The 22850-nt window shown below is 34.3% G+C and overlaps 2 protein-coding genes across 6 annotated transcripts; both read left to right on the forward strand.

Annotated features, from left to right (window-relative positions):
- The first annotated feature begins 1462 nt into the window (after nt 1–1462).
- LOC123228118 (cation-chloride cotransporter 1-like) lies at nt 1463–12691 on the forward strand. Of its 5 annotated transcripts, XM_044653362.1 has the most exons (14): nt 1463–1801; nt 2805–2948; nt 3256–3340; nt 4287–4378; nt 4646–4760; nt 5193–5293; nt 5484–5545; nt 7069–7296; nt 7965–8079; nt 8798–8992; nt 9500–9594; nt 9826–9900; nt 10087–10248; nt 11388–12691. In XM_044653362.1, the coding sequence occupies exons 1-14, from the start codon at nt 1644–1646 to the stop codon at nt 12479–12481; spliced, it is 2721 nt and encodes a 906-aa protein (XP_044509297.1). In that variant the 5' UTR covers nt 1463–1643; the 3' UTR covers nt 12482–12691. The 5 variants fall into 5 exon arrangements, with proteins under 5 accessions (XP_044509297.1, XP_044509293.1, XP_044509294.1 ...); XM_044653358.1 differs by having other exon boundaries at nt 9500–9900; XM_044653359.1 differs by having other exon boundaries at nt 7075–7296; nt 9500–9900.
- Nucleotides 12692–13412: 721 nt separating this feature from the next.
- LOC123227238 (accelerated cell death 11-like) lies at nt 13413–17708 on the forward strand. The gene is made up of 4 exons (XM_044651950.1): nt 13413–13714; nt 14465–14637; nt 16702–16847; nt 17384–17708. The coding sequence occupies exons 1-4, from the start codon at nt 13523–13525 to the stop codon at nt 17488–17490; spliced, it is 618 nt and encodes a 205-aa protein (XP_044507885.1). The 5' UTR covers nt 13413–13522; the 3' UTR covers nt 17491–17708.
- The last annotated feature ends 5142 nt before the right edge of the window (nt 17709–22850 follow it).

Below are 22850 nucleotides of genomic sequence, written 5' to 3' on the forward strand. Positions count from 1 at the left end.
ATTTTCCAATTTAGGGAATAAATGAAAGGTAATTTTGGTATTTTATAGGATATTTTTGCTTGAATCTTTTAATGTATGAATATTTTTGTTTAAACCCCAAAATTAGGAGTAAATTTCTTATTACCTCTAAAAAATGAGTAATTATTTTAATTTCCTAGTTTTTCATAGTTTAGTTCATCATCAGTGTTAGTGTAATATTTTAAATCTTTGGGGATAAAATAAAAGTTAATTACACTTCTATTATAATATTTGGATAAAATAGGGAGAAGGACTATTTCCCACCCAACTTTTGATGCGTTTTTAAAATGCCACCCACGCCAGATGAAAATCCAGTTTTCCCACTCATGACCAAACTGTCGTCCATTTTTTCAGTTAAGAACAGGGGCAAAATCGTTATTTACTATTTAAAATATTAAAACTTTAAAATTTTATCGTTTCCCCCTTCAGGTTTTAAAAAGTAATAACTAACCCATCTTCAAAGTTTGAAAAGTTTAATTTCACCCCCTAGGGTTTGCTTCCTCCTCCGGCCACCACCGACGGCCGCTGCAATCGATCGATGAGAGATCTCCGACTACAAAGGACGACGAAGGACGACCCTTCGTTGCCCAGATTTGGATGACAAAGCGTCATCCAGATCTGGAAGAACAGATGAAGGACGACGCTTCGTCGTCCTTCGTCGTAGCGTTTGGACGACGCGACGAGCGACGAAGAGTCGTCCTTCGTCATCTGGGTGGAGCGACGAAGAGAGACCTTTTTGTCGCACGGTGGTGCGACAAAGAGATCTCTGTCTCTTCGTCGCACCGTGCACCAGGAGAAGGAAATCTCCGTCTCTTCCTTCTTCGGCCACCACCGTCATCGCACCAGGAAAAGGAGGAGACAGGTGACTACGTCGGAGACGACATCGGGAGATGAAGTTGAAGAATGGGGTGAAACTGCTAGTTTTGAAAGTTATGGGGGGCGGCTGTTTTTTTGAAAAATTTGGAAACCCTAGGTTTGAGGGTGAAAATGTTAGTTTTCAAAGTTTAAAAACTTTAGGTAAGGTGAAATGTTAGTTTCTAAAACTTAAGGGGGGTGAAGGAAAACCCTCACATCAATTTTGGGATGAATTTTGCAGAGGGGTATTTTTGTCATTTCATCTAACAAGGGTAAAATGGACATTTTACCCTTATGCAAACAAAAACCATCCACATTAACAGCTCATGGGTGGGAAAACTGGATTTTCATCTGACATGTGCTACATTTTGAGAACGCATCAAAAGTTGGGTGGGAAATAGTCCTTCTCCCAATAAAATAATATAAATGTTAGGTTAATTTTTATAGATAGGTGAGAAATTAGATTGTTTAATCTTAAAAGGTGGAACATGTAATTTCAACAAACCTTCGACCTTTAAAGAATTTCAAATTGAATCTTCATTGAAAGCAACCCACACAAATAGCGCCTTATAAAAGCGCGTGACAAACTCCAATTCTAGATCTCCTACTGGCCATGACAAAAAAAATGCCAAAAATTGGTCGGAGTTAATTTCTTCTTAACTTTGTATCTTGGATCTTTGCATGTGAATCTCGTTTCATTCTTGTTTGGATCTGCATCTTTACAAAGCTCTTCAAAGTTTCGGAATAACCGATCAGAAATTCAACCGAAAATGGACAACGGAGACATTGAAGACGGAGACATTGAAGGCGGAGACGAAGAGTTTCGGGCGCCGCGCGGCCGCAAGTATCAGCCGGTTGTGGATAACGATCGTGCCGTTCTTGAGATGTCTTCTATTGATCTTGGATCTTCCTCTGCTTCTAATCTCAAGTACTTACGATTCTCTCTCCCAATGTGTGTGTATTTTCATGTATTTGTATTTGTGTATATGAAATATCTTTATTGGATTTGGAAATGAGAAGGTTTATTGGATGTGGAATTTTAGTTTAAGAGTAGCGAGAAGTAAGATTATACTCGTGTTTGCTTATTTTAGTTACCGGGATTGATTTGCTACCAAGTCCCATAATTTTACTGGAATGATGCCACACACGTAGAGCAAGTGAACATTAGTGACATTTAGTATCTAATTATGTTACTGGTGAGGTAAGGAAGGATGAAGTTTTAGTTAAACCTTTTTATATCTAATCTTCTTTCACAATAAATAGAGGTTTTTATCCTTGATTTTTGATTCATGTTATATAATCATAAGAATTTTGTACAGAGGTGTTATGCCATGTTCTTTTAGCAATCTAGTTTATCAAGATGAGTGGTTTGAGTTGTAAGAATGTAGTTTTATGACTGTTAAGTTGTTTTATTTAAGCTAATCAATAAAATTAGAATTTAATAAACTTTCTTGATGTTAGGCTGAAAGAATGATCGAACAAGTTTTGTTTGTTTTGGCATTATTTTTGGTTTGCTATGTATTTCACTATTGAAGAAATGGGGTTCCATGAATAATTTTCCATCTATTTTCCAATGAATAAGAATTTCTTTGCTCTATTGAAAGTGGTTGAGTATTTGTTGCCATAATAAAAAGGTGAATTATTACTTTCTCTGATAAATCCTATTAATATGTGCAAAATTGAAATTCCCATTTTCATGGCCTTGCATGCCAAGAACACTTTTATGATCCGACTGGATACAATGTTCAGTATTGGTAATCTTATGCAAGAACTTGAAAAGAAAAAATTTGAGGCATTTACATTTAATTTATATATGTGATTTAATGAAGATGCTTTTGTTTCTTGGAATATAAAGTTGTTCATCTGAATGGAATTAATACTGTAATTTTCTTCATGTTGAGATTGTCTTTTTTGTTAATAAATCATGGCAGGAGTGTAAAAGTAGATGCGCAGGCAGACATGGGTTCTGATGCCAGGAAAAATCATGATAATATAGAAGTCAATGGCCCTCAGAGGGATTCCAAATTGGAATTGTTTGGTTTTGATTCTCTTGTCAACATTCTTGGTCTTAGAAGGTAATTGGTTTATTCTTGTTAACTTACTCTTTTATCTTGTTGATTGACTCTCTTAAACTGAGAAATTGTTATTTGTTAATAGTATTCTTTTAAATTGAGAAAGCGTCATTCATTAATTGTAATCTTTGTCATTGAGAAAACATCATATTTTGATATATAGATAGATAGATGGATGGATGGCGTCAAAAGTATATGCATGTAGATGTATTGATTGAATTTATTTCATCTTTGTCTTATATATGATTAATTTTTGATTAGTTGCTCTGGCTGAAGCTGTTATTGATATTCTTGCTTCATGCTCGTCCAGTATGACTGAGCAAATTGCAGCACCTTTAAGTCCTAGAGATGGTAGAGAGGGTGATGATGGTCCTGTTACATATGGGCATCCACAGGTATGGTAATTTCTTAGGCATGCTACTGTCTGATGAATAACTTTTTTTCTTCAGTATTAAATTTGGTTTACATATAAGGGCTTGCAAAATCTCATTTACTTGATATTGTTGATACTGGAATTTTGTTGTTGTTTTCATATTTATTGAGAAGATAAATTATGGAATTAGAAGGTAATGGTACCATTATATATTTTGGTGTGGTCTTTCTTCAGTGTTGTAGAAAACTTAATTTTGAACTTTAGAAGTGTTGCCTTTAGACTTGGCAATGGGCTGTGGGCCGTGGGCCGGAACGACTTGAGGCTAAAAAAGCCTGGCTTGGGGGCATAATTTGCTTTTAAGGTGGGTCATGCTGGGGCCCGTGGTCTGACCTGACCCACAAAAATTTAAAATATATATATATATATATATATATATATATATATATATATATATATATATATATATATATATATATATATATATATATATATATAACATTTAATTTTTGGTAAGTTAGCCCGCTATAAAGCTCATAGAGGCATGACCAAAGGGTATGGGTCGTGCCTCGGGCCTAAGTGTTGAGGAAGGCTGACATGGCCTGCCAAAGCCCACCTTTTGGTGGATTTTGGCACAACACAACCCGTGGCACAACAGGTCATGCCTAATTTGTGGCATTTTCACTCTTTTATAATTAGTTTTTTTAATCAATGATATTCTATTGTTTCTTCTCAAAAATTAGAAAGTAAACAATAAAAGAAGTTTTAGAGTCTTCTGTTGCCTCTTTCTTTTTTTATGGTATATCTATCGAGTCAACTTATGTAAGATAATTTTAATTGACATATTATTGAAATAATACTTTGCTTGGTTTGGAAACATTGAATCTAAATAACGTGTTAGCAACTGCAATTTACATTATTTCTGATGTTTGTCCTTTGTCTCTTGATGTACATATATATTTATCTTGCAGCCTTGTGAGGTAAAATTGGGTACAATGATGGGTGTATTTATTCCATGCTTGCAAAACATATTGGGAATTATCTACTACATTCGATTCACATGGTATAACTCAAATTCCCTTATGTTAATTTTTGCTTTTGCTACTTTTGTTTTGGATTAATCTATTTGGCCCTGTCAATTGAGCATCTGTTTTCATTTTTATTGATGATACTGCTTGAGAATTTAAGAGAGAAGTCAGCGGAGTTCTTGTCAGTAACTTTGAAATTATCAAATCTCATGTTCTTGATTCTTAGCCAACTTTAGTTGTAGTTTTGACCATTCAAGCTAACTAATTGCTTTTGCTGCCCTTGTGAATTTTGGCAATTTCAGGATTGTTGGGATGGCTGGCATAGGTGACTCCTTGCTGCTGGTGGCATTTTGTGGCTTGTGTACTTTCTTGACTTCAATATCATTAAGTGCTATTGCAACGAATGGTGCAATGAAGGTACATTATACTTATGATTAATTACCTCGGATTGCTTTTTTGCACATCTCTTTTGAATTTAATACATCATTTTGATAGAAGCCAAGGAATTTTCCTAAATTTAAAGATATAATTATGTTTAGGGCGTTTACTAACTCTAGTCACATTTTTACTTGGAGTCTGCTATGGCAGCATAATCATTCTTCATGGCCTTTGTCAATTCCATGTTCTTGATCCTTAATATCTTTTCTACTGGTTTACGAGGGAGAAGATAAGACACATTAAATGGCATATTGGTGGACTACTTACTATAATTAAGGCATAGGCCTTTCTTTTGATAATTTACTTGTAATTTGTTTCCGTGTCTGTACAGGGTTTCAGAAATTACTACACCTTTTCTGAGTATTTCATTTTGGTTTGAATACTAATTGCTTTTTGTATTTTCATTCGCAGGGTGGAGGACCATATTATCTCATTGGTCGTGCCCTTGGTCCAGAGGTTGGAGTAAGTATTGGACTCTGCTTTTTCCTTGGGACTGCAGTTGCTGGAGCCATGTGAGTTTATATTGTGATTTTTTTTTTTTGGCATTATAAGTACATGACTGATTGTGGTCCATGGATATCTTGGACTTGAGGTTCATAACAGACGTCCTAAGATCTTGATAACTTAGTAATATACGATTTATTCTCAATTACATATGCTAACATCCGTGGTTTATTGTTTGTTTTTGCCTTGTGGTTTCAGGTATGTGTTGGGAGCTGTGGAAACCTTCTTAAAAGCTGTACCTGCTGCTGGGATTTTTAGAGGTAAATATTGACAATGTATTTCAGTTGATAAATACTCTGTTTTATATTCTTTTACTGTATATCATAACCCATTTGGGAGCAGCTTATAAGTTTGAGTGATATAGGTTCAATTGTCTCTATTAAGATGCATGTTACTTCATTGATTTTTGACCAGTATGAATATTTTCTAATGCCATAGAAAAAAAACATAGAAAGCGTTGTTTGATGGTGAATAAAGAAATATAACCTTGTATTTTCAGTGTTTCTTCTCTTTTATTATATAAAAGAGATCTGCCATGTAAGTGGCTGATATATTCGTAGCTATGTTTATTACAGAATGTTGACTTGTTGACATTGGATTGGAACATCTTTCATGTGGAGTTAACCTTGCAATTGCCAGTTTAATAATATATCGACTTCCATCTTCCCACCTCTATCTCTCATCGTCTCTGAGTGCAGATGCTGATGTAGGAGAGTAAGCTGAAAATATTGTAAAGAAAGGAAAGGAAAGAGAAGAATAAAAATGGGAAAGAAATAGATTGAACTTTGAAGACAAAAAAAGAAAGGAATAACAGAAGAAGAATACAAGAACTTAAATTAAGAGATCAATTTAACTGAAATGAGGGAGAGGTAGAAGAGAAGAATTGATAGAAGAGAAGAGTAAAATAGTAGAAGGAAAGGAGAGCTCTTGAGAGAGAATAGAAATATAGGAGATAAAGTAAAAGATAAGGCACAAAATAGAAAAAGAGAGTTGGAAGAGAAAAGAGAAAGAAAATAACGATCAATTATTTCTCTCCAAATGATGCAAGTAATATCCTAGTTAATGTGTTTTATTAAAGAAAAATTAGGATTTCCTTTTTTTGCTGCACTTGCATGATCTAAGGTCTGAAATATGAAGCTTTAATTTTTGAGTGTAGCTGATACACATTGATGCATCTTTCTGTGGGTTCTGGCACTCTGCAAACAAAATAATTTTTATATGACTCAAGAAGCAAGACTATTAAGTTGTCTTTGGGGTATCTGCCATTTGTGTTTCCTTAATGAAAAACGTTTAGGTGGCAAGCTACTATCATTTTTGGATTTGTGCACTTATCTTTTAGATTATTTAATTTGCAAGAACCGGAATAATTTGAAAGATGCTCTTAAAGAGGACCTAAATTTTTTATGGGATGAGGCTGACTTTATTTCGTTCTTAGCGCTGTAAGTTTCTAGTGTATTTATTGAGATTCTGCTCTTCTTTATTTTAGCAAAACTTCAAGGCTGTTCAATGATTTCTTGATCAAGTCTTTCTCTTTACTATTATTTTGTATGTGCATACACGGTCTTGTAACGGTACAGTACTAGGCCCACTTTTTATTTTTTTTGTTTGGGATATAATTATGTTGTGTTTGTTATCTATTAAAAAAAAAACATTAGTTTGAGGTTGGATATCACGTGTAATTGATAGCGTTATTGTTGTTTGCAATGAACATAGTATGCAATTTGAAGACAAATTAAAAACCTTGTGCTAATTTATTTCTCTTTCATCTGTGTTTTCAATGTAGAGACAGTTACAAATATTAATGGCACAGAAACTGCACAATCCATACAAAGTCCAAGTTCACATGACCTACAAATTTATGGGATTGTTGTGACTATCATCATATGCTTTATTGTTTTTGGTGGTGTGAAAATGATCAATCGGGTTGCACCTGCTTTCCTCATTCCTGTTCTATTCTCTCTATTCTGCATATTTGTTGGGGTTCTTTTTGCAAAGAAAGGTGACCCTGCATGTAAGTTCTTTATATTTTTTTTTTAAGAGATCGGTTCTCTTGCTGACTTCCTATAATGTCTTTTAGGTAACAATTTTTTGAACTTATGAACTGTTGGCTGATTTTGGCTTGCATTGTTAACATGGGAATATAAAACTGATTTCTTAATACTTTTCTTTTCCTTTTTTGAGGAGCAGGGATTGATTTGTATTGTTGAAAGTTATTTGAAATTCCTATGCTTATTATTTTTTTGATAGTAGATTCTTAGGGGTAAATAAATGATTTGTATATAATTTTGACAGTTATACCAAGTCCTATGCTTATTGTTTTTCTAAAGTATTTTTTGTGTTGCTTGGCAATGTATAAAGTCAGAGTTCCTTAATTGACAAGTGTCATTGTGGTAGGTTTACATTTTGAAATTTGTGGAAGACTTTTAGGAAAAAGAACATTTTAGATTGATATGCCGGTGAGATGGGTCAACTTTAGTTGTAGATAAATGCAGTGAGAAGTTTAGGCCATTGTATGCTTCGTACCATATTGACCTCAATACAGAAAAGAAAAAAGGGACACCACATTTGTCTTGTTTTTATTAGTGTCTGTACTTTTTTATGTTTGGATCCTTTTCAGCATGGGATGCTGAGGGTTTTTTTTTTTTTTCCCTCAAATTTTGTTTGTAATTTTTAATGCAGCTGGAATTACGGGTTTGAGTTTGAAAACTTTTAAAGATAACTGGAGTTCAGATTACCAGAAAACAAACAATGCAGGAATACCTGATCCTAATGGAACTGTGACCTGGAGTTTCAAGTAAGAAATTTTAAGCTTTTTCTTTGCTGTTTTATATCATGTTCATATATGTGTGTGTGTGACAGAAATTGATTGATGAAATTCAATATGTGAATTTACAAAATAGTGAACAAATTGTCCACAAATAGACAATACTAAAGTAGGTAGAGAAATGAAAAGGAAAAAAAAAAAACGAGGACTAGGAAATATAAAAGGGACCTGAATTCAACAAAATGATGTCTGTCAGAATACCTCTGACTTCCTATGATGATGATTGAAGAAAAGGCCACATCTTGGGATTTGAAGAGGCTGAAGCCCATAAACATGCTTAGAACTTGGCTTTGTCTCATAAGGATGATCATCATCGCCTCTCTTGTCTAAAAAGTTCTTCTATTCCCTCTGGTCAAACAACCCACAAAACAGCCATAATAGCACACCCCACAAAGTTTTAGCTCTCCCTAGAGCATGAGATCTTTCTGGTGAATTAGGCAAGAGGGAGGTCTTACTGGAATATCTCTAAAGCTTGAAGCACATCTACTGTGGATTGATTGTATTAATTTCTTTTTACTCTTTCAATTTAAATCATCTAAGATGGGACCAGCTGAAGTCTGAACACAGTTGGACACCCACCTTTCAGTTTAAACTGACAACATTAGAACACATTGGTTGGTGAGTAGTACATAGAATGGAATTGTCTGTTTGTGGTTCTTCTAACCACAGTTTCTTTTTCACCTTTCAGTGCTTTGGTTGGGCTCTTTTTCCCGGCTGTAACAGGAATTATGGCTGGGTCAAATCGATCTGCCTCCCTTAAAGATACTCAGCGTTCAATCCCAATTGGAACTTTGGCAGCAACTCTTACTACAACTGTAATGTATCTCGTTTCTGTGTTATTTTTTGGAGCACTTGCAACCAGACAGAAACTTTTGACAGACAGGTATTCATATTTCGTCGAAGTTATTGCTTGTCTCACATGTCCAAATTTTCTTTTTTCTGTAACTCTTGCTGGAAAAATTCGCTTTTTTATCTTTTTGAACGTGTGTATATTGCATATATACCCATATCTTTCTGTTGTTCTTCATCACATGGTAGTTCAATTCATGGTTACTCATAGAGAATCGACCCTTTGAGGCCATGTTCTTATTATTTACTTGCCCTTTTTTAGCAGCTTATAATGTAATTAAGAAAATGGGGAAATCCAAACATAAGACCATCTGGTCAACTTGGCTGATTTTATTTTATAAGCACAATTTAATAGTAAGACCTTAAGAGTACTATAACACACTTGGAATGTAGTTGTGGCACATATATTGTGTTGATTTTTTGTAGTGGTATGTCAAAAATGAAAAAATAGGATGTGTATGAATGTAGAATAATAAGCAATCTTTACACTTGGAATGTAAAACAATAAATTATTATAATGATGAGCTAACTCTCTGTGCAGGCTGTTTACTGCTACAATTGCTTGGCCTTTCCCAGCAATTGTTCACATAGGAATCATTCTTTCAACCTTAGGTGCCGCTCTTCAAAGCATGACAGGTGCCCCACGCCTCCTTGCAGCAATAGCCAATGACAATATTCTGCCTATTCTTAATTGCTTTATGGTAGCAGATGGGAATGAGCCTTATATAGCTACATTCTTTACTGCATTCATCTGTATTGGATGTGTCATAATAGGGAATCTGGATCTTATCACTCCAACTATAACAATGTTTTTCCTTCTCTGTTATGCGGGAGTGAACTTGTCTTGCTTCCTTCTCGATCTTCTAGATGCTCCCAGTTGGCGTCCGCGGTGGAAATTTCATCATTGGAGCATGTCTTTTCTTGGAGCAGCACTTTGTATTGGTATGTCTCCTTTTCTGTTATTCATTTGAAGCTATATACATAAGACATTGACCACTAAAATGCATGTGGTGTATATTTTCACTTAAAAGAAAACAATATGGCATGAGAGAAACTAAGTGTGCATGGAGGAATAGGTATGTTTTCAGTGAGAACCATATTTACTTTTTGGTTTTGTTTTTCCTGCAGTTATCATGTTCTTGATCTCTTGGTCATTTACTGTGGTGTCGCTGGCCCTTGCAAGCCTTATATATTATTACGTGAGCCTTAAAGGAAAAGCTGGGGATTGGGGAGATGGTTTTAAGAGTGCTTATTTTCAATTAGCACTTGGTAGTCTTCGATCTTTGGGAGGTAAATCTTACCATATAACACCAATTACTGGTACTCTGTTAGCAGCATTGTTAGACTGAATAATTACAACATGATGACTTGTGGGGCAAAAAAAAAAAGAAGAAGAATCTCTGATTTTAATGATGAAGATATGTTCTTTATTGAATAATTTGGTGGATGTTTGAAGTTTGTGATGGAAGAATTACTGTAAAATTGCGGTGTAGTTGGCTGGCTATTTCCAAAACTTAGAATTGAGAAATTATTAGTCTTTTAAATATGAAGAAAATCGTTCTGAAACTGTTAGGTTTTTTTTGCTAATTCCATCTTGATCTAACAAGACCCAAGACTTCTTTTGTTTGTTTTCTTCCATTACCTTTGACTTTTCAGATGATTACATTTCAATAAAGTGACAAATTGTTGCTATTTTCTGGCCTTGAAAAGTTCCGATAGACACAAGTTCCTCACTTTATAACAAAATTCACTTGCGTATATGCTAAAACCCAAAATCATTGCTTCCTTAGTCAACACTCTCTTGTAGTTGGCTTTTTCTATTGATGCTTTTTGCAGTATACTGGCAGCATCTGAATGATATATCCTACTGTGTTGGAATTGTCAGAAAATGGAGGCAGTGATTTGCCACATCGTATGCTTGTGATTGTCTATCCTATTGTGTTGGAATTGTCAGAAAATGGGGGCAGTGATTTGCCACATCGTATGCTTGTGATAGCTACACAACCAGATAGATCATCCAGAAACTATAATTTGTTATGGGTGGTAGTATATATCCGAAGAAGTGTCCAAATTCATTTACTTGTACTGATTTATAGAATCTAACAACTTAACACGTACAAATCCTAAATTAATGTGTTAACACCTATCAAGATTTAGGTTAAATTTAGACTATCAAGACCAGAGATAAAAAAGCAAACATAGCCTTTTTTTGGTGATGAAATTAATGTTATGCAACTAAACTTGGTAACTGTTAAATGGAAAAAATGTGTACTTAGTGTGAATTTAGACAGGGCTGTAACATTTTGAGTTACAAACTTTTGTTTGTCTAGTGCATTGGTGAAGTTCACTTTGAATGTCTTCTTTTTTTTTTTTTTTTTTTTTAAATTCTTTGTTGAATTTCTGTAATAAACCTTTGATAATATTTGCAGCAAACCAAGTGCACCCAAAGAACTGGTATCCCATCCCATTGATATTCTGTCGGCCATGGGGTAAGCTTCCGGAAAATGTGCCCTGCCATCCCAAACTTTGTGACTTTGCTAACTGTATGAAGAAAAAAGGTCGTGGAATGTCCATATTTGTTTCTATACTAGACGGAGATTATCATGAACGTGCTGAAGATGCAAAGGTTGCCTGGAAACAGCTTGGTACCTACATTGAGTACAAGCGCTGTGAAGGTGTAGCAGAGATAGTTGTGGCACCCAATATGACTGAAGGTTTCCAAGGAATTGTTCAGACCATGGGCCTTGGCAATCTGAAACCCAACATTATTGTTATGAGATACCCAGAAATTTGGCGTCGGGAAAACCTAACTCAAATCCCAGCCGCTTTTGTTGGAATAATTAATGACTGCATTGTTGCGAACAAGGCAGTAGTGATTGTCAAGGGCCTTGATGAATGGCCCAATGAGTATCAAAGGCAGTATGGTACAATTGATTTATACTGGATTGTAAGAGACGGTGGTCTCATGCTGCTACTCTCTCAGCTCCTCCTCACAAAGGAGACTTTTGAAAGCTGTAAGATTCAGGTCTTCTGCATTGCAGAGGAGGATTCAGACGCAGAGATGCTCAAGACTGATGTAAAGAAGTTTCTTTATGACCTTCGGATGCAGGCTGAAGTTATCGTTATAACAATGAACTCATGGGAGGTACAAGCGGAGGGAGGACCTCAACAAGATGAATCATTGGATGCATACATTGCCGGTCAGCGCCGAATTACTGATTACATGGCTGAAATGAAGGCTACAGCTGAGAAGGAAGGGACAACGACATTGATGGTTGATGGGAAGCCTGTCATTGTAAACGAGAAACAGGTGGAGAAGTTTCTTCACACAATGCTGAAGTTGAATTCAACAATACTGAGACACTCGAGAATGGCGGCGGTTGTGCTTGTTAGTCTGCCACCGCCACCAGCTAACCACCCAGCTTACTTATACATGGAATATATGGATTTGTTGGTAGAGAATGTGCCGAGACTTTTGATTGTAAGAGGATACCGAAGAGATGTTGTAACGATATTCACATAGCGGCAGAAATTGCAGCCTCGTCTGTAATTGCCCCTATAATTTACTGTTCATATCAAAATTTCTTTGTTTTACCGCCCTCGTCTGATTTTTGTAGTTTAAGAGGTTGTATTGCATTCATTCTTTTCACTGCTAGTGCCTGACGGCAATCTTGTTTTCATCTTAAAAATAAATTCACAGCCATTTGGGATGTGGAATTAAGTTATAATCTTGTATTTAATACAATCTAGAATCAAAATTTCTGGATTCCTTGGTTGGCCTAATTATAATGTAAACTCTGGTTAAGACAATATAATCCATTTTGGATTGAAGGATGAGAGATAGATAATGTCTAGAATCTCTTAGGGGTTTTGTCTAAATTTTTCAAGTTGAGATATTCCTTGGCTCTCATGTCATGTCCATAAATAGCCAATTCAATTGTATAGCTTATTTGTAACAAGTAACACAAATCATTATTTCCAGCACATTCTCCCTACTACATTTTTCTTACAGATTTGCTACTCATTTTGTTGTGTTCTTTAGGTGTTCATTTCCCTCGAATACATATATTACATATACGTTGCGTGTCTCAGATGAGTACATCGACTTAGTTCGGGTTTTTAGATAATGCACGAAATATTAATGTTAATTCTTTTATTTTATATAATTTTAAAGTTCAATATTTTTATCAAGATTTTTGATAATTATAAAGATATTCCTTTATTACAATCTAAGTTAAAAAATTGGAATCTTTTAGTACATCATTCTTTAGACAAGGCCGGATTAGTATTTTCTAGTGCTGAAGGTAAGGTTATGCTACTTAGAAAAAGTGATGTCATAAATAGAAATAAATGAAAATATATTATTTTAACTTGAATAAGTTTCACTGTAAAGGTGTTGTTTTAATTGGTATGCTGCGTCGATTGGCAGCAAGGAAAGAACATTCCCGCACCAAAATTAAATCAAATTAAATATTAAAAAAAAAAAAAAACCCTCAACATGTAGAAAAGAGGAAGAAAGAAGAAAAGACGAAGCAAAGAGAGAGAGATCTGAAGCAAGCAAACCATGGCGAACTCAGACACCGATAAACTGCTCAGAAAAATCGCAGTAGCATTCAATGAACTCGCCGTTACTGTTAATTCACAGACTGCCGATGTCGACGTGGCGACCTTCTCTCACGCATGTTCTCTCGTCTCTCCTCTCTTTGGCTGCTTAGGATTCGCCTTCAAGTTCGCCGAAATGGATTATGTCGCCAAGGTTAATTAATAACCCTAACTCTTTACTTTTCTTTAATATTAAGTGTTACTGGTAACATGTCCTAGGGACTTACGTGTTATATGTTGCTAAAATGTGGTATTGTAATTATATTTGTTTGCTGATTTAGTTTATTTTATCAGTGTGAAGTTAATCATCAATGTGACATTGTCCTTGTTGGAATTTTGCGTCATGTTCGTTTGTGTAACATAGTATATATTGTGTTACTGGATTGGATTTTGAGTGCGGATTATTTATGTAATTGTTTTTGATAATTTTTCCTTGGTTAATTATAACGTCTTCAAGGTTAATCAAAACCCAAATCTTTTATTTTCTTAAATATTGTGACTGGGTGGTATTGTTACTGGTAGCATGTACTAGTGAGTTACGTGATATATGATACTAAATGTGGTACCATAATCGTGTTTGGTTATTAATTTGAAGTTGAATGTTATCAGTATGAAGATAATTGTCGATATACATTTTCCTCACTGGAATTTTGCATCATGTACCATTGTATAACAAAGTACAGATTGGGGGGAGCTTCATTTTGGTATCAAGATTCAAGGGTCTGCTGATGTCACTGAGTTGGTTTTTGAGTGTGTTTGTTTTATATTCTAGTTTTTGTTAGATTATTTTATTTTGTTTACTTAATGAATGTGCTGGTAGGAATAGATTTTGTTTAATGATTATGATTTAATGTGATTCTTATGTTTTGAGTGGATTGATTGATCAATTGAACAATGATATCAGGTTGCTGATCTTGCAGTGGCATCAAAGTCGATAATGACCTTGCAAGCCTTGCTTGACCATGATATTACGGGAAACTCTGTGCGGAAAGCTGGCAGTCACACTAGAAATCTTTTGAGAGTTAAGCGTGGACTGGACATGGTTAGGGTTCTTTTTCAACAGATAATAGCTACAGAGTATGTATATCAAATTCAAACCATTTTACTGATTGTTTAAAATTTTCCTTTTTTTGATCATGTTAGTTTACTTTAATTGCCTCTTGATGTTATGATTTGGGTGATTTTGAGTTTATTCTAGGTGGAGGCAAAGGTATGTATTGCCTTTTGTGTCACAATGGTAACTTAGCTTAAGTCATTGCAAAATTGTTCTGTTAATCTTTAGGGATCTTTTGTCTTTCAATTGCATGAATTTCCTCTTTTGGACTAATTTGACTCCAAAATGAGTGAGGTGTCCACGTCATTTTTGTGTTCCAGTAATAGAGTTATCTGTATTTAAAATCAGGTAAATTGGATGATGCTAACATTCAATTTGGCAATGCTGATTGTGATGTTAAGTCACTATCACTCTGTATGGATGGAACCACTTTTATGCTTTGGGAAGAAAAGATAGATGAAGAAGAAAAACAAAGTTTGTATTTTTATAAGCTGAAGCAATTAAGCTGGATGGGATAATCACAGAGAAGTTACATTTACAGAAGGGGAGTGGTTTGTTTGGAGCTGTTAGGTCTTTGTATTATCTTTGTTACAAATAAAGATTTTGGTCCTGTTTTTATATTTATTTTCAAGGTGAAAATCATATGGAAAAAATTGAAAAGAGAAGTGATAATGAAGAGAAAATAGAATAACAAGGTGAATTGGTTTGGTGAGAGAGAAAGAAACAAAGAGAGAAAATGAAAGAAAGAGAGAGAATCATTGTGTTAAAAAAGGGAAAAAGTATTATGATCGTAGAGATAATCCTGGAGGAACTTCAATCTTTAGACCATGTGGTTTGTTTTAAATTTCTTTTGAGAAATATTCTTGTTCATTAAGGTAGCATATTGCTTGTCCACCAAGAAGAAGATTACTGTGGCTATCAAGGAAATGATTCTATTGCATAGTTTTATCCAAAACAAGATACCTGAGTTACCTAATTACATAGAGCATTATCCAAGAAGGACATATTAATTTTATCCAAAAAGGACATATAGCTTTATCCAAAAAGGGACATATATCTTTATTGAAACAGAACCTATGGAAACATATTACCTGTCTACCAGAAGATTACCTTTTCCATCAAGGAAAATGATTCTTTGACATAAAGTTTTTCCAAAGAAGTCTTATGAGTCATCGAACAAAATATAGCATTATCCAAGAAGGATATATGACTTCATGTAACAGCTCCAATATCTTCAAATGTGGATATTGATATGGGTAATTGGGGTGATCAAGAAGGATAAAGCTGCAAGTAATTTATTGTAGATTATGTGTGGAAACATTTGAAAAAGGCCTTATAGAAATGAATGCCATGCCTCTGTTTTCTATCAAGTGCCTAGATTTTCACTTTTTATGTTTCTACTTTGATTTTTGGAAAGCCAAGGCCCCTTGTAAAGTGAAGATTATGGATTTGTTTAGACTACCTTTTTGTACAATGCCCTGTTACTATTCAATTGTGGATGAATATTTTTTTAGGTTTTAGTCTCTGCTTGGTAGCTTTTCCCTTTACCTGTTCTATTTTCTTGGAAAGATCTCAAACTCATGTGGGAATTAAGAAAGCTAAGATTCTTTGGGGTTCTGGTATTGGTTTATTGGGCTAGAAAGGAAACAGAAGTATTTTTAAAGACAACGGTAGAGAGGGCTCAGTCTTCATTGGACACATCAAGTTCTGGACCTCCTTATGGGCTTTTTTGTTTTCTAAATTTTGGGATGGTTTTTTTCTATTCTTCCATCATAGTTTGGGAGGTGAAACAGCTTGTTCACCTTTTGTTAATCTTTTCATTAATAGACCACACACACACACACACAAAATGAAAGAAAGAAATTACCATGTAATGTGATTCAAATTATATACTCTGCAAAATTGACTTAACCTCAGTAAATTTATTTTGATAAGTTATTTGATTCCTGAACTAAGTCATTTTAAAGTATCAAGATGTAGACAAGTATTTGTTTGTGGCTGTAAATTATGCAAGTACATTTTCATACTTTAGCATTTGAATGTGAACTTTGTAACATGTGGCTGAAAGTATGTGATTTCTTATGTAGGGGCAATTCCTTGAAAGATCCAGCTTCCAAAGCGTATGCACAAGTATTTGCTCCCCATCATGGATGGGCAATAAGGAAAGCTGTTGCTGCAGGGATGTATGCCCTTCCAACTAAAGCTCAACTGTTAAACAAGCTGAATGAAGATGGTAAGTGCTTCCCCCTGTGATCCATTTGTCTCTTTCTGCTGTCAAGTATGTATGGAATGAAATGCCAATATTGTATTCCAACCCTTTCCCTTTTTAATTTTTTTTGGGTTAATAATTATATCCTTGATACACAAAGGTTTACATTAATCTTTTATTTATTGAAAAAAAAAGGAAAGAAAGAAAGAAAGAAATGTGGGTCTAGACATGCTATGCTTACAATTTTACATAATACACTCCCAATAGGCATGGTGTTTGTATGTTGAAGCTCAAACTCTTCCTGTGGCATGAGCATTAGTAAAAGCTGGCTTGTTTAGATGAACAGTCTTTACAAATGATGTGAAAACAGTAGCAATCAATAATTGTATCCTTTGTCCTGGACTAGGTTCTCTGGCCTTGAAATTGGTATGAAGCAAACCAGATTTTGCTCAAACTATTGTTGCTGACTTTAAAAGAAGAAAAAAGTAATGAGGGAAAAGAAGGGGCTTATCTTTTCATGTTATATTAATGGTACAAGTTTTGTTTTTGGTTTCTTTCAGAGGCCTCAGCAAGGGTTCAAATGCAAAGTTACATTACTGCATCTGCTCCAGTGATTGTGTACATCGACAATCTCTTCATTTCAAGACAGTTGGGTACAGACTGGTAAATTATGGATTGTAAGTTGAGAGACTCTTCTTTCAACTGCATTGGACGTAGATTGGTAAAATACGTATTTCATTTATGTAGTAATATAATATTGTGTGTGATCATCTTGTTTTAAGAAACACTAAGATTAAACTTCAGCGTCATAGAATCATTACAAATGTCTTAAACTCTTGTATATTTGAAGAAACACCATTGTTAACATGATTCGAGTTAAGGCCAGTGGATGTGCATGTTGGATTTATGTTGCTCAGTTGTGCTGTAATCCATTGAACATAAATCAGGTGGCAATAATTGACTGTTTTATGAAGATTATAAGCAATTGAGTTTGAGTCCCTACAAAGCCTGATGCCGAAGATGAACCTAATCAACTCAATAAACAATAGGATATGGTTGGTATAGAAAAGCCCTGAAACCCTATTTTATGAATAATAATGCGCTAACCACATGATTATTATAGTTAAGTATAGTAATTTAATCATTAATAATCTTAAATATTATTTTATTGGGTAGCGCAATCCAATTCTTACCTGCACGTTTCTCTTTCTTAATTTCTCTATTTGCTTTGGGTTGCAGTGGGAATCCATTTCATGGAAGTACATTCATCTTTGTGACCCCTTTTTCATTACGTAGGGCTAGTCCATTTGAAAATACCACTTGTATTTAGTACGTGCTGAAGTTGTTATATTGAGTACTACTACTGGAAAATTCTTGTTCGTTGTTCTTGTGAGGCCACTACTTGTTTGTGTTCGATTGGAGGCCATTGCAGATGTGCGTCAAATGGAAATGTCTGGATTTTTTGATTGAAAGAATGAAAATTGAGTAAACGTTTCCATTTTTTGAGTTGTTGGAGAAGGGGGAACATAATAATCATTAGTATCGACTGGAGAAGAGTATGATTTTCTAACTCCAAAATGTGAGGAATCCATTAGGAAATTAAGGTAAAAAAAAAAAAAAAAAAAAAAAAAATATATATATATATATATATATATATATATTATAAAGTTGAGATGATTTAAATGATAAAAATAAAATAATAAACAAATGAGTTAATAAATACAAATTGAGAGAAAAATTGATGAATTGGAGAGAGTTTGAGAGTTCAAAGTAATAATGTAGTATAAGAGAGAGAGTTAAAAACATTTTGTTAACAATGAGTGGTGTTTGAGAGTGTTTATAAATGTGAGGGAAGGGTGAAGTGCAATATATATATATATATATATTTACATTGTGTAGTTGCCCCACCAACGATCAATTACTGTTGGAATAAAATATATTCTTAAAAAAATTTATTGTTGGAGGGAAATCATAATTTTTATTATATATTTAACCATTATACTCGGTCTAGGTTTGAAGATTGAGCTTTGGGTTGCTCGTATGGCTTGGGCTTCAAGCACCTGGGTCTTAATCGCTTAGCCTCGTTTGGGCTTGGAGACCTTATCCCTAGGCTCAAATCGGTTCAAGCCTACCTTTTCTAAGGCTCAACCTAGGCCTTTTACCTAACTCTATGTTAGTATACGCCTTAGGAATTAATCTCGTTGTCGATTTCAGGGTATTAGATTTTGAGTATATTATTTTGTTTTAATTATGTCAATAAAAGAAATATTCTTAGTTCATGTGTCAATTATTTGCTCCATTTTATATATTCATATATTACATGTGAAATGTTTGGATGATGCAAACCTTTGGAAAATCACATCAACAAACCATTCTCTATATAATGTTAACTTGACAATATATTACAAGTTAACATGTTGAATGCCTCTATTGACTATCATATGATGATATTAGTGTAGGTGATTATGAGACTCATGTCACTATAACATTAGCATAAATTAATGGTTAGTAAACTGTTTATCTAATATGACCAATTATGATGAATCACATGCACATTCATAATGTGGTCAATAATTCTTAATAAAATCGTTTATTTGTGTCATTAATCCTTAAACATGAGATATAATAGTTGTCCTCAATATAAATGCATATGATTCATATAATGTATATGCACTTGTTTATGTACGAAGACAAGTGATAATCAAGATGAAATCTATTAACTTGAGATTATATAAGCTTGAGCTCCTAGAGAAATGTCAATAAACATAAGAAATGCAAAATCTCTTGTCATAGTAGAGAAATATTTATAAAAGGTGGTTTCATGGTGAAATTGTTCTGACATATTGATTGACAATTCAATCTAAAATTAATATAAAAGTTTTGACATACCATAAACTTACTCTTGATCAGATAAGATAGTAGAATGATTTAATTACAAAGGGAAAATGACTATTTCCCACCCATTTTTTAGCCCCATTTCAAAAGCATACCCACGTCAAATGAAAAACCCAAACACCCACCCAAAGTTTAATCTGTTTGCTCCACCCACATATTTTCTGTTAGATGAAGGGGTAAATTCATAATTTTATCAATAATATTAAATAATTACAATTTTATCTCATTTTCCCCCCGTTAATTTGAAAAACTAACGTTTGTCCCCTAAATTAAGTTTTAAAAAATTCACTTTTCCCCCTGATATGCAGCCACTTTTTCCGGTGACGCCGGAGAAGTTTTTGTCCAAAGGTCGACCACTTCTGGAAGACAATCGTCGTCCAAGAAGGACGAGCGTCATCCAGAGAATGGATGAACCCTCGTCACTCTCCCTCCAGCCACGTCATTGCCGGTGGCCAAAGGGAAAATGAAAAAAAAAATTAGGGATTTGAGGGGGTGAAAGTCACTTTTCAAAGTTTAGGGATGGTGGTAAAGTGTAACTTTTAAAATCAGAGGGGGAAAATGCGATAAAATTATATCAATGGAATGTAAACAGTAAAATGACGGTTTTACCCTTCTATTTAATGGAGAATTTAACGACAGTTGTGGGTGGATGCAAACAGATTAAACTTTGGGTGGGTGGATGCAAACAGATTAAACTTTGGGTGGGTGTTTGAGTTTTTCATCTGGTGTATGTATGCTTTTGAGATGGGACTAAAAAATGGGTGGGAAATAGTCGTTTCCCCAATTACAAAGTATATATGTTTATAATAGGTTTATTGGAGTTCATCTTCTTTGAGGTTTAAGAGTTATGATACATTACTAAAGACTTACCATAATCAGTAAGAGTTTTGTTCATAATAGGTTATAACGAAATATATCATGATTTGGTATTGAGTTCATGACTAGATTACAATGAACCTAGAAAGTCACACATTAAACCTAAATACATAAAGAGTATAACATATAATTAAGAGTTAATGATTAACAGATGTATATAGTTATGTCCAAATTAATCAATTATTGAGATTTGATTATCTAAGGATAGCTAACCTTTACCAAGGGTAATAAAGTCATTTCATCATAATTGGATTGAATTCAATAATGTGTTATGAGTGTAAATAAATCATTTTAAAGAGTGAAAATAATAAATGAGGTAAAGAGTTATGCCCACTTCTTAAAATTGTTAAATGAAAGGGCAAGTCTACAATTAAGAAAATTTACATATATGAAAGGGAATGATGTAAAACTCCACACTCTCACATTGACGGTCAAGAGGGAAAATCATAGTAATAAGGAAAATGCATAATTGAAAATTCTCCAACTGTCCACAATCTATTTCAACTATTTTTTGGAATGTAAATATATTAATTTTTGGATGTAAATATATTATTCTAGGATATCAAATATTTTATTTTAGGATATCTCACCATTTAGATAATTAGTAATTAGATAAATACTTTATTCTAGCATATCAAATATTTTATTCTAAAATATCTCCTTATTTAGGATGCTGATAATTAGGAGATAATATTCTTTCCATTTTTATTAATTTGTATGTTGTATAAATATTGTACTTTTTTATTGGAAATACAAGTTGAGAATTTCATTCATCTCATAATCTTTTTTATGATAGCAGAGCTGTTGTAGAACTAGTTCTGTAATCGATCCTTGCAAAATGGCCTATATTTCATCAACATCAGACAATTCTCAAAATGAGTTTGATTCCCCAGCTTTATCTCAACTCAAGCCATCGATCTCAACCACCCCTTTGAAAACACTTTTCTTTTTTACTCTATTAATACTGCTAGGGCTGGATTCGAGCTGAGCCGAGCTCGGCTCGCAGCCAGCTCAGGCTCGGTTCGGTTTTTTAATGGCTGGCTCGAGTTCGGCTCATTTTCGGCTCGGCTCGGCTCATTTTTCATATCAAAATGGCACCGTTTTGTATATATATATATGGATCAAAACAACGTCGTTTTGTATAAAAAATTTAAAAAAAAAATATACCAAGCCAACCCGAGCCAGCTAGAGCTCGACTCGAGCTTGATCGAGCCGAGCAGAGCCTAACTCCTTTCGGGCTCGAACCGAGCCTAGCCGAGCTCGAGCTGGCTCGGCTTGAGTTCAGCCCTAAATACTGCCACTCAAATATCCATCAAACTCACACCCTCCAACTACATATCGTGGCGTTTTTAGTTTCATGCCATTCTCTTGGGTTATGATCGTATGAGCTTCATCGACGACTTACAACCATGTCTACCACCCACCATCAGGTTAAACCATTCTCTTTGGATTCATCAAGATCAACTGAATGGCTCTTAGGCTCTGATGTATCTCATCATGTCACCTTTGATTTTCAGAATTCGTCTCTTCACACTAACTATCCTGCCCATGACAATATCATAATTGGAGACGGTACTAATCTTCCATTCACGTACACCAATTTCACATCTCTACCTTTCTCTTCTAAACTCTTTCATTTAAATAATGTTCCTTATGTTCCATCCATGAAACTAAACTTGACCTTTGTTTTCTAATTATGTTTAAATAACAATGTTTCTATTGAATTCTCACCCATATCTTTTTATGTGAAGGACCTTTGCACGGGTGTAATAATCTTACAAGGGGCAACTAAGGATGGTGTCTATAAGTGGCCATGTTTGTCACCATCCACACAACCAATTGTAGTCTTGTCCTTTCTCAAAGTTTTAGTTGAGCAATGGCATCACCACTTACGTCATCCATCATTCTCCATTTTGCGTCATTTTATGTCAACAAAAACATTACCTATGTTCGCGTCTAACATATCTAAATTTTTGTATGATTCATGTCATTGCAATAAAACTTACAAACTCCTTTTTTCTTCCTTATCTCTTACTAGTTCATGTCATCTGGAATTATTTTACTTTGATGTTTGGACCTTACCGGTTGCTTCCATTGATGGCTATAAATAATATGTGATATTTATTTATTATTATACTCGTTACATTTGGCTCTACAACCTAAAGAAAAAATTCGATGTTCATGACATTTTTATAAAGTTCAAAGCACTTGTGAAAAGTTTTTTCAAAATCTCCATAATTACACACTACACTAATA

The sequence above is a fragment of the Mangifera indica genome, chromosome 10, assembly GCF_011075055.1.
Source record: "Mangifera indica cultivar Alphonso chromosome 10, CATAS_Mindica_2.1, whole genome shotgun sequence".
NCBI classification, from domain to species: domain Eukaryota; kingdom Viridiplantae; phylum Streptophyta; class Magnoliopsida; order Sapindales; family Anacardiaceae; genus Mangifera; species Mangifera indica.